This window comes from Callospermophilus lateralis, chromosome 14 (genome assembly GCF_048772815.1).
Source record: "Callospermophilus lateralis isolate mCalLat2 chromosome 14, mCalLat2.hap1, whole genome shotgun sequence".
NCBI lineage: Eukaryota > Metazoa > Chordata > Mammalia > Rodentia > Sciuridae > Callospermophilus > Callospermophilus lateralis.
The window spans coordinates 19228202-19240956 of NC_135318.1; the positions used below are offsets into that span (position 1 = coordinate 19228202).

General features: G+C 40.4%; 1 protein-coding gene across 2 annotated transcripts in view; it reads right to left on the reverse strand.

Annotated features, from left to right (window-relative positions):
• The window catches only part of Asxl2 (ASXL transcriptional regulator 2), a 131351-nt gene extending 119309 nt beyond the window's left edge, over window positions 1-12042 (reverse strand). For both annotated transcript variants that reach the window (XM_076833989.2, XM_076833988.2), the window contains exon 1: window positions 11727-12042. In XM_076833989.2, coding sequence (XP_076690104.1) covers window positions 11727-11783 — 57 coding nt within the window. In that variant the 5' untranslated portion in view covers window positions 11784-12042. The remainder of the gene's footprint in view (window positions 1-11726) is intronic.
• Between the last annotated feature and the right edge of the window lie 713 nt (window positions 12043-12755).

Genomic DNA, 12755 nt, shown 5'->3' on the forward strand with positions numbered 1-12755 from the left:
CTGATGGTTCTACCAGCTGAACCTCAAGACCAGAGATATATACATGGCAATGGTATGTATGGAATGAACAGTGTTGCAGAAATTCAGAAAAAAAAAAAAAAAAAAGAACATCCAACATGAGCTAGAGTAAATGGGGAAAAGAGTTTTGTTTTTCCTTTAAGAATGGTAGGATTTGGGCTGGGGTTGTGGCTCAGCGGTAGAGCCCCTCACACGTATGAGACCCTGGGTTCAATATACACCAACTACAACTAAAAAATAAATATTAAACAAACAAACAAACAAAAAAGAATAGCAGGATTTGGAGCTAGGGCTGTAGTTCAGTGGTGGAGTGTGGGAGGCACTGGTTTGATCCTCATCTCCACATAAAAATAAAGACATAAAAAGATACATCTACAATTAAAAAAAGAAAGAAAGAATGGTAGGATTTGAGCCAGGCACAGTGGCCCATGTCTATAATCCCAGCAGCTTGGGAGGCTGAGGCAGGAGGATCCTGAGTTCAAAGCCAGCCTCAGCAAAGTAGAAAGGGCCTAAGGAATTCAGTGAGAACCTGTCTCTAAATAAAATACAAAAAAGAGCTGGGGATGTAGCTCAATGATTAAGCACCCCTAGATTCACTCTCCCCAATACAAAAAAAATATATCCAAACGTACGTCTCCTTAAAAAAAAAAAGGTAGAATCTTATTGTGTTAAAGAGTACTGAAGAATCTCTTGTATATGCAAAGACATCAAGAGACTGGCAGAACATAAAAGGCTGGGTACAGTGGAACACTCCTGTAATCCTAGAGAATCAGAAGGCTGAAGCAGGAGGATTGAGGTGCAAGACGAGCCTCACCAACTTAGCAAGACCCTGTCTCAAAATAAAAAAGGGCTGGGAATGCAGCTCAGTGGTAGAACACCCCTGGGTTCAATCCCAGTATTGGAGAGAAAAAATCTGTTGGACAACTCTGAGTAAATAAAGGTAAAGCAGTTTTAAAAATGAGAAAAATTTGAGGCTGGGATTATAGCTCAGTGGTACAGTGCTTGCCTCACATGTGTGAGGCACGGGGTTCAATCCTCAGCACCACATAAATAAATAAAATAAAGGTATTGTGTCTATCCACAACTAAACTTTTTTAAAAAACTCAAAAATGGGACTGGGGCTGTGGCTCAGTGGTAGAGCGCTCGCCTAGCATGCATGAGGCACTGGGTTCAATCCTCAGCACCACATAAAAGTAAAATAAAGATATTGTGTCCACCTAAGACTAAAAAGAAAATAAATATTTTTTAAAAATGAGAAAAATTTGAAGAGCAGGAAAAGTAATATATACTCCCTCTCACTATACAGCACTCAATCTGTTTAAAACACAGATATGATATTACCTCCTCCATAAAACCATTACTCCTAGAATAAAAACACTAGTCAGCTCAACTTTCCACAACCCTCCACACTTTGGCCCTAACATACCTTTTTTGGCTTAATCTTCCACTACACTTCACAATCCTCAAAGGTAAATTCACTGGGCATTAAACACACCCTGCATTTCAGTGTACCTTCTTTTCAGCTCTTCCCTGTCTGGAACGACCTTATCTATTATTCACCCATAAATGTCAGCATCTATCATCTTGAACACCTTCTCTAAGTCCAACCCTGCACCTTTATCCCTTCATTTTTTTTTTTTTTTTACTGTTGGTTCACTATTATGCAGCTTCAACAGAAAATATATCCATGACTTTAAGTCTTATTATCTAATCTTAGGTTCAAATATCTCACAATTTCTATGTGTTGGGATGCTGGGTACAGATTAGCTGGTCCTCTGCTTAGAATCTCATTAGGTAGAAACGGAAGCACCAGCTAAGGCTGTGAACTCATCTGAGCCTTGGTTATTACTAGTTTTCAGCAGATTTCAGTCCCTTTCTGTTGTAGGACTCAGGCTCTGTTCTCTTACTGGCTCACTCAGCTCCTAAAGGTTGTCTGTGTACATTGCTACAGGGCCTTCTCCACTGGCAGCACACAATAGGGCTATTTGTTTCTTTTCAAAACTAGCAAGAAAACCTCTACTGCTTCAAAATTTCTCTTGTACCGACTTCTAGATCCTGTTGAAAGGGCTTGCCTGATTGGGTTAGGCTCACCAAATCAAAGTCAAACATAATTACCCCTACAAAATCTCTTCATCTTAGCCAGGCATGGTTGCACACACCTGTACTCCCAGCAGCTTGGGAGGCTGAGGCAGGAGGATAGTGAGTTCAAAGCAAGCCTCGGCAATTTGGTGAGGCCCTAAGCAACTCAGTGCTTGGGATGCTAGGCACAGATCAGCAGGTGGCACTACTAAATAAGATACAAAAAGGGCTGGGGATATGGCTCAGTGATTAAGTGTCCCTAAATTCAATCCCTGCCCCCCCCCACAAAAAAAATCCCTTCATCTTTTCTGTATAATATAACCAAATATTAGGACTTATATCCCATTATATTCATTATCCCCATCCACTCAGAGGGGAATATATGGATGGAATCTTGGGACCATTTTAAAATTCTGCCAACCAAAACTATAATCTCGAAAGACTAATACAGGGCTGGGGATATAGCTCGATAGAGTGCCTGCCTCGCATGCACAAGGTCCCAGGCTCAATCCCCAGCCCCACACACACACACACAAAAAAAGACTAATACATTTTTAAATACACTTTCATAAATATCAATAACCAACTAAAGGCATAACAGAAAACAATATTTTTGGCAGAAATCAAAACATAAAACATATATGCATTACATTTTGCCTAAATTATTAGTCCACTTCTTACTAAATAGCAAACTCTTAAGAGGTCAAGAACAATATGTTCATTGTTTCTCATAGGCTCCCACATAGCACAGAATAAGCATTAAGTATTCAATAAACATAAACGGATAGTAAAGGATTTGCAGTTCACCCAAAAGAAAAACAAGCAGAAGATGAAAATTATATTATTGTTACACATGGCCAAAAACAAATAAATAAGAAAATACAGTTGGACTCACACATAAGAGTCCCTACTAACATGGGGGAAGACCAAGCATGTGAAGATATGTGGCAAAACAGGGATAGATCTAGGGTAGACACACCTGCAAATGAAGTATAAAACAGAAGAGGGATCTTTCCTGAGTTCCCTCACTTGTTCATAGCTCACTTAAGTCTCTGATTCCACAATGACCCTGGAAAGTCACAGCCAACGAGGTGTTCCAGAGGTTGAAAGGCTTTTCATTACAACTGTCTCATATCTCTGCACTTATTTGCTAAGATATAACATCTTTACAATATCTACTTTTCCCATTAAGAAACAAAAAATGATACACATTTATTAACTTTTCAGAAATATTAACAAACAATGCTAATAACATACCAGGCATTATACAAAAATAAATAAAAATTCATACACTTTTACTTCATCACTTAATACCCAAAATAGTAGGTTTTACTATCATTATCATTTCAATTTAGGAAAATGATGAAAGCTTTGGCAGTGTTAAAGCCAGGGCTAGGGCTGGGGCTAGGGCTCAGTGGTAGTGCACTTGCCTGGCATGTGTGAGGAATTGAGTTGATTCTCAGCACTGCATATAAATAAATAAAATAAAGGTCTATCAACAACTAGAAAAATATTAAAAAAAAAAAAAAAAAAAAAAAAAAGCCTTACAACTCCAGGTCCTTGGACTGCAGCACCAACATCACCTGGGAACTTGTTAGAAATGCAGAATCTCAGTGAGGTGTGGTGGCACATGCCTGTAATCCCAGCAAATCAGGAGGCTGAGGCAAGAAGATCCTGAGGCAGGAAGATCACGAGTTCAAGGCCAGCCTGGGCAACATAGCAATATCCCATCACACAAACACATAAAAAGGTACAGAATCTCTGGCCACATCACAAACCAAATGAATCTAGAGCTGTATAACAAGATCCCCTGATGATTCTTTTTGTTTTTTTAAGTTGCCAATGGACCTTTTTACTTATTTTATTTATTTATTTGTGGTACTGAGACTCGAACCCTGTGCCTTATACATGCTAGGCAAGCATTCTACCACTGAGCCACAACCCCAGTGCCCCTAGATGATTCTTACACATTAATGTTTATACACTCATTTAAACAACTTGTGCAAGATAACACAACAAACAGTAAAGGCAACATCAAATCCAGATGATTCAAAATTCATGTTAATAACCAGCTAATAATTATGTAGTTTTCCTATATAGGGTAATCTATTGTTAAGGCTATTCTCAAATTGCTATTTTAAAATTGTCCCTTTTGCCAGGCATGGTGGCACACACCTGTAATATCAGAAGCTGGGGAGGTTGAGACAGGAGGATGGTGAGTTCAAAGCCAGCCTCAGCAAAAGTGAGGCATTAAGCAACTCAGTGAGACCACGTCTCTAAATGAAATACGAAATAGAGCTGGGAATGTGGCTCAATGGTCAAGTGCCCCTGAGTTCAATCCCTGATACCAAAAAAAAAAAAAAAAAAAGTCCCTTTCTTCCCATTATCGGTTTCACAGTTTATTAATGATACATAAAAAAATTAATATTCTGGGCTGGGACTGTGGCTCAGTGGCAGAGTGCTTGCGTAGCATGTGTGAGGCACTGGGTTTGATTCTCAGCACCACATATCAATAAATAAAATAAAGGTCCACTGACATTAAAAAAAAAATTATTCTTCTATGCATGTGGTGGCATAGACCTGTAATCCTAGCAACTTGGGAAGTTGAGGAAGGAGAATTGACTGCTTTAGCCTACAAAGTTGAAGGCCAGCCTCAGCAACAGAGTGGGACCCTATCTCCAAAAAAAAAAAAAAATTTGCATTTTCTTAATTTAACAAAAACATCAGCGGTGCACCATGGCTCATGTCTGTAATCCCAGTGACTCAGGAGGTTGAGGCAGGATTTCAGATTCATGGTCATCCTTAGCAACTTAGCAAAGCTCTAAGCAACTTAGCAAGACCCCGTCTCAAAATAAAAAAATAAAGAGAGCTAGGAATATATAGCTCAGTGGTAAAGTGCCCCTGGATTCAACCTCTTATACCAAAAAAAATTTATATATATTATTTTCTATATATCTTGTAGTTCATCCATATCATAGAAAAATACACAAATGTACTTGAAAGGAAAAATCTTCATAACACACAACACCTTAATATATTTCATGGATATATCCAAATTAAACTTAGAAAGGCCAGGCACAGCGGCACACACCTGTAACTCCAGAGGCTCAGGAGGCTGAGGCAGGAGGATAGTGATTTCAAAGCCAGCCTCAGCAACTTAGCAAGCCCCTAAGCAATTAAAGAGAATAAAGGGTTGGGGATGTCGATCAGTGGTTAAGCATTCTTGGGTTCAATCCCTAGTACCAAAATAAGTAAATAAACTTAGAAAATTTGGCAGAACCTCCTCAAGTCAAATATGAAATTAATCATTATTCTGTCAAATAGCAATATATATATATATATATATATATATATATATTTATTTATTTTTTGATAGTTGTGTATGGACAGTATGCCTTTATTTTATTTGTTTATTTTTATGCAGGGCTAAGGATCAAACCCAGTGCCTCACACATACTAGACAACCATTCTGCCACTTAGCTACAGCCCCAGTCCCAATAGCAACATATTTTTAAATGTTGTATTACTATTTAAAAATGTCATTAAGGTCTGGGTTGTAGCCCTGTAGTATAGCACTTGCCTAGCACGTGTGAGGCACTGGGTTCAAACCTCTGCACCACATATAAATAAATAATAAAGGCATTATGTCCATCTATAATAACAATATTTTAAAAAGAAATGTCATTAACATTATTGAACATTTTATTTCAGTACCAGGGACTAAACCCAGGGACACTTAAGCACAGAGCCACATATCCAGCCCTTTTTAGTTTTTATTTTGATACAGGGTCTCACTAAGTTGCTGAGGGCCTTGATAAATTACTGAGGCTGGCTTTGAACTTTCGATCCTCTTGTCGCACCTTCCAAGCGGCTGAGATTACAGGCATGAACCACTACACCCAGCCTCTTGAACCCTTTATTTGAAATTGAATATAGCTAACCCATGTATTAAATAATTCAAATATCAATGAGCTAAAGATTCAAGATGATAGGGGCCATCCCAAATGGTAAACTCCAATGAAAGCTGTTCTAAATGTAATATCAGCCGCTATTATTGTCAGAGGCCAAGGAATTTTCACATGAAATGTCTTTCGTAACGTAACTTTTGCCAAAATATGGATCAACTTACTAAGAAAACACTAAAATTAATAAGTCTTAGCCAGGTGTGGCGGCACATGCCTATAATTCCATCTACTTGGGAGACTGAGGCAGTAATATCAAATTCAAAGTCAGCCTGGACAAGTTAGCGAGAACCTATCCCAAAAAATAAAATGGGGTGGGCTGGGGTTGTGGCTAAGTGGTAGACTGCCTACTTAGCATGTGCAAGATGCTGGGTTCAATCCTCAGTACCACATAATTAACAAATAAGTAAATAAATAAAATGAACAAATTTTTAAAATAAATAAAATATGTCAGCTACGTTTATTGCTCAGTGGCAGAGCACTTGCCTAGCATGTGTAAGGCACTGGGTTTGATTCTCAGCACCAAATATAAATAAATAAGAATAAAAGGCCCATTGTTAACTAAAAAAATATTTTTTTTTTAAAGAGAGAGTGGGACAGAGAGAGAGAGAGAGAGAGAGAGAGAGAGAGAGAATTTTTTCAATATTTATTTTCTAGTTTTCGGCGGACACAACATCTTTGTTTGTATGTGGTACTGAGGATCGAACCCGGGCCGCACGCACACCAGGCGAGCGCGCTACCGCTTGAGCCACATCCCCAACCCCTAAAAAAATATTTTAAATAAATAAATAAAAATAAAGTGGCTGGGGTTGTGACTTGGTGGCAGAAGTGCTTGCCTAGCACATGTGAGACACTGGGTTCTATCTTCAGCATCACATAAAAATAAATAAAGGTATTATGTCCACATACAACTAAAAATATTTTTTAAATAATTAAATAAATAAATAAGATAAAATGAGCTGTGGATACAGCTCAGTAGTAGTGCACCACTGGATTCAATCCCCAGCAGTACACAAAAAGAAAAAAAAAGTCATACAGTGCCCTCTGATGCCCAAGACCAAGTTCATGTGAATTCAATACAAATCAATTTCAGTACTGTCAGGCAGTCAGAAGAATTATCATGGACATTTCCCAAAATCCACTTAGGTTAGAACTTTGAGTGGGAGAAACCTTTCTTAACAGGACCTAAAATAAAAAAAGAATAAAAGGTAAATATTGATCAATTTGTTTATATTAACATTAAAAATGCTTGGGCAAGCCAGATGCCATGGTACCAGTCTAACTCAGGAGGTTAAGCCAGGATAATAATAAATTCAAGGCCAGCCTCAACAAATTAATGAGGTAACTAAACAACTTAGAACCTGTCTCAAAATAAGAAGGGCTGGCCAGGCTCGGTGGAGCACACCTGTAATCCCAGCAGCTCAGGAGGCTGAGGCAGGAAGATCGCGAGTTCAAAGCAAGCCTCAGCAACAGAAACACTAAGCAACTCATTGAGACCCTGTCTCTTGAATAAAATACAAAATATGGCTGAGGATGTGGCTCAGTGGTTGAGTGCCCCTGAGTTCAATTCCTGGTACCCAAAAATAAAAAATAATTCAGTGGTAAAGCGTCCATAGGTTTGATTCCCAGTACTAAAAAAGCAAACAAACAAAAAATGTAGGGGCAGCAAAAGAAAAACACAACTCCATAAATCAAGGCAAAAGGCAAAACAAGGAAATCAACCTGCAACACACATGACAAAAGGCTAGTTACTTTTATTCACAAAGGCCCTGAGCAACTTAGCAAGACCCTGTCTCAAAATAAAAAATAAAAAGGACTGGGGACGTGGACCTGAAGTGCAATCCTCAGTACTTAAAAAAAAAGAAAAGAAAAGAAAAAAGAAACAAACAAACAAAGAAATTAGTGGGAAAAAGACCAGGATAGGGAGTGAATGTGGGAAGGGAGACAAGTGATCTTAACACACAAGTTTACTGGAAAAAAATAAAAAATACAAATAGTAAGCATAGGAAGTTACTTTACATCTGTATCACAGACAAATGTGGCTGCATGAACTTTACATAATTAAAATTAAGTAAAATTTAAAATACAATTCTTTAGACACACTGGCCACATTTTAGGTGCTCAAGGAACACATATGACTAGTGGTCACCACATCTGATAGCAAATACATAACATTTCCATCAAGTTTTACTGAACAAAACAATTGAAAAACTGCTTTGTTACTGTATGAAAATGCCAAGAATAAGATAAGATAGATACTCTTTGGACTACAGGAAAAACTGGAGAAGAAAAAGGAAATTTCAAATTTTTGGAAGATACCTATAATCCCAGTAACTCCAGTGACTTGAAAGGCTGGGGCAGAAGAACCTCAAGTTCAAGGCCAGCCTCAACAACTTAACAAGACCTTATCTCAAAATAAATTTCTAAAAGAATTGGGGATATAGCACAGTGATAAAGTGCCCCTAGGTTCACTCGCCAGTACCACCAAAAACAACAACAACAACAACAACAAACAGGGCGGCGGTGGGGGGGGGGGCGGCGGTATACAAATTGGCACAAAGTTGGGGTTTTTTTGGGTTTTTTTTAGTTTTTGGTGGACACAAACATCTTTAATTTATTTTTATGTGGTGCTGAGGATAGAACCCAGTGCCCCACACATGCCAGGCGAGCACATTACCGCTTGAGCCACGTCCCCAGTCCCAAGGCACAAAGTTTTAAAGATATGTAAAGACATATTTCAAGTTCAAGTGTACATCACTGGCCCTCCACTGGGAATCAAACCCAGGGCCTCCTAGGCAAGCACTCTACCACTGACCTCCATCCTCACTCTTTTTAAATTTTATTGTGAGATAAGGTCTTGCTAATTGCCCAGACTGGCCTTAAAATTTGCGATTTCCCTGCTTCAACCTCTCAAATAGCTAGGATTACAGACATGTGACACCCTGCCAGCTAAAGTAATCTTTATCCTAACTTTTCCATTCACACAAATACACATATACATGTATACATACATATACAAGAATGATACCAGAGGAAACAAACTATAAATGACCTATTTCTCATAATTAAGGATCAATTTTTTAAATGATGACATATCCAAAAAAAATGGAATACTAAAAAAAAAAAAGAAAGAAAGAAAGAAAGAATAGGGAATGTAGCTCGGTTCAATTCTCACTTGGGTTCAATTCTCACTACTGGAAAAAAAAAGAAAAGAAAAAGACCAGGCATGATGGTACACTCCTGCAAACCTAGCAACTCAGGAGGCTAAAGCAGGATTATAAATTCAAGGCCAGCCTATGCAACCCAGGAAAGACCCTGAACCAAAACAAAACAAAACAATCTGAGAATGAAGCTCAGTGGTAGAGCATCTGCCCAACATGTGAATGGTCCTGGGTTCAATCCCCAGAACAAAAATAAATACATACATACATACATACATACAAATAGTAAGTTTGCTGAATACACTTTTTCAAACTGCACCCTACCTCTTAGAGATTCTGATACAACTACAAACTTAATACAAATACAGGTTGAGCAAACATTATTGCTGTAATCCCAGCAATTCTGGAGGTTTAGGCAGGAGGATCACAAGTTCAAGGCCAGCCTCCAAAATGTAGGGAGACCTTGTCTCACACATACACACACACAAAGGTTGTGGAAGGGCAGTCTGGAGAAGTACCTAAGTGTAAAGTGCATCTGGGTCCATTCCCTGGTACACCCTCTCCCCATATTTTTTTTCTAGAGACTTAAAATGAATCAACATAATTAGGGATCTGCCTAGTTACAATTAAAATTTACCTTCTTTTTGAAACAGGGTCTTGCTCAGTTACCCAAGCTGGCCTCGAACTTGTGGTCGTCCTATCTCAGCCTCCGGAGTCATGCACTGCCAACCCAGCCCATATTTCTTTTATTAACAGACACTGTGAGATAACCATGAAGTAGAAGGTAAAATAGCGGGGCTGGGTTGTGGCTCAGCGGTAGAGTGCTCCCCTAGCATGTGCAAGGCCCTGGGTTTGATCCTCAGGAACACATAAAAATAAATAAATAAAGGTTTTTGGTTTTTTTTAAATAAAAATACAACTATCAAAAATTATTTTTAGAGTTTTATCTTTTATAGAGAAACTATCAGCACAGTCACACAAAAAGATATGTGAAAACAATAAATAAAAAGTACTAGTTATTTCTGCACTTTTTTCATATTTCCAGCTAAAACAAACATAAGTTGAAAGCTCATCAACCCCCTAACACACGAAATTTACAAAACAAATGCATAAGATTCACAAAATAAATACACCAGATTGAATAAACAATAGGACCCAGATTTGGGGACATAAATGACTACAGCAATATACCCAAAATGCTAAGATACAACTGATGAGTAAAAATACGTGATTTTTTTTCTTCTTTGTGCTTTTCTATAATTTTCTAAATTTCACCACAATAAATATTTAACTTTTTTTTTTTTGGTATAGGGGATTGAACCCAAGGGCACTTCATCACTGAGCCACATCCCCAGCCCTTTTTATTTTGAGACAGGGTCTAAGTTGCTGAGGCTGTCCTCCATCTTGCCATCCTCCTCCCTCAGCCTCCCAAACTCCTTGGATTACAGTCATGTACCACCACAATCGGCTATTTATTACTTTTGTATTCAGGGGGGAATACAAATAAATAACCATCTGACATTTAATGTGCTGTCCATGTATTAAAGAGATGAACACCTCTCACTTTCCAACATTGAAATGCTATTGTTTAATGCCCTGCTATTTTTCTGTTGCACCCTCAACGAAGGAATAAACTTCACTTTCTCCTTTTTCATTTCTACATACATACATACACGCTTTTTTTTTCTTCGTAAAACACAGAAAAAGTTCTGACTAAATATCCTTTTTAAAAAACCTACCTCTACATTTCCTTATGACAAAATTGGGGGAAAAAATGTTTTGCCCATGAATCACAATTTGCGGGCCACCATCACTTTAGCTACAGAAAAGTGAAGGACGGGTAAACTACACGTCCCACCATGCATTGCTGCCTTGTTCAGAGTAGGTCTCTACGGAAACAGAAAAAAAATATATATATTCTACAAGTCCCACCTGTTACTTCGTTTCTAAACACCTCCAGCACTTTCAGCTCCAACAGAAAACAAAAACAAAAGCCTCGTGACCTCACGTCGGCTCCGAGAGCCAGATAAGCAGGGGGTCAGGCAGAATGTCGGCTGTAGAGGGTAAATTCTACAAGCTCCGGCGCTCCCTTCTTCTTTCCGGAGCTAGATGCACGCACAAGCCTTCTCCTGTCTGCATCCAATGGGGGCTCTCCAGGCGCACAAGGGAGAAGAACCGGTTACTGTGCAAGCACAACAGACTTCCCCTTGCCGGGGCGGAGGCTACCAAAGACTGAGGGCGACAGCGACATGACCCAAGACCAGCCTCCAAACACCAAGAGGACTCGTCACAGATGCTGGGAGAAGCCGCAGCCTGACGGCGAGCCCCTTTTGCTAGCGCCTCCATTCCCACAGGGACCGCAACCCCGACCCTAACTGCCGCCTGCTCGGCGCGGTTTTGTGCCTTCAGCGGGGTCGCGGGGCCAGTGACCTCCCTTCCCCTGAGACTGGCGGGCAGCAAGGGAACGAAATCCTCCCGGCCTTCCCCTTCGCTCCCTCCCCCTTACCGTCTTGGCGGCCTCCGCCCAGGTCCTGCCCTTCTTCCTACGGCCCTTTTCCCTCATGTCGGGTCTTGAACTGGACTAGGAGGTTCCCGTGTCCCGGCTCCGGCCGCCCTCCCTGCCTTCTCTGCCCTGTGCTGCTTTTCCCGCGGTGCCGGGAAAGGTGGGAGAAAGGGGAAGTCAGGCCGGAGGAGCAACCTAGCAGAGGAAGCGGCGGGGGAGGTGCGCGGGGGGGTTTATGGGGCGGCCGATCCTCCTGCTGCCGTTGCCACTGCTACCGCTGCTGCCATATTGGGTTCTTACTGTACAGGCAGCCGCTATGGTCATGTGACCGGTCCCGCGCGGCCGTCACTACTGTACGCAGCCGGCCTCTCAGCCCAGCCGCAAAGCCAGGAAGCCGGCCGTCCTGGGCTCCTCGCCACGCCCCCCCTTCCGGTCTCCGCCTTTCCTCAGGCGCGTGCGCAATGAGGACGGGCTTGGAGTTAAAAATCTCCCGCCTAGCGCTCACACGCTCAGTGAAAATCTGCCTGCGGAAGCGGAACTTGATCTCTCAGAGTAGGCAGGTTTAGCGCTGTGCAACCGTGTGCGGGTTGCCGCGGTGGCTCTGGACACTTAAAAGGGACAGCGTCTTCCCTCAAGGGGTGAACCTACCAATTATTACTTCTCAAAAGCCTAGCATTTGTTTTCTCGATTGTTTATATTAGTTTTTGCAAAGATTGTGTTTTTGAAGATTTGCAAATTCTTGTTAATCCTATTGAATAGATAAGGCCGTGACGTTGACTAGACCAAACTAGAGTCGGATATAGAGAAACCAGAATCAAGTTGTTGCCCGGTAAGAGCCCTTTCTGTCTTTCAAGAATGCCTCTCAAACTTGGATGACTTTATAAGGCCAAATTAGTAACTTAAGTCACGTTTTTAGAAGTGAATGGTCTTGTAAAGATAGAAATGGAAGAACTTGGTCTCTCACAAAGTTCAGTCCCTGGCACATTGCCTACATGTATCAGGCGTTTGGTAAATATTTACTGAATGATTCAG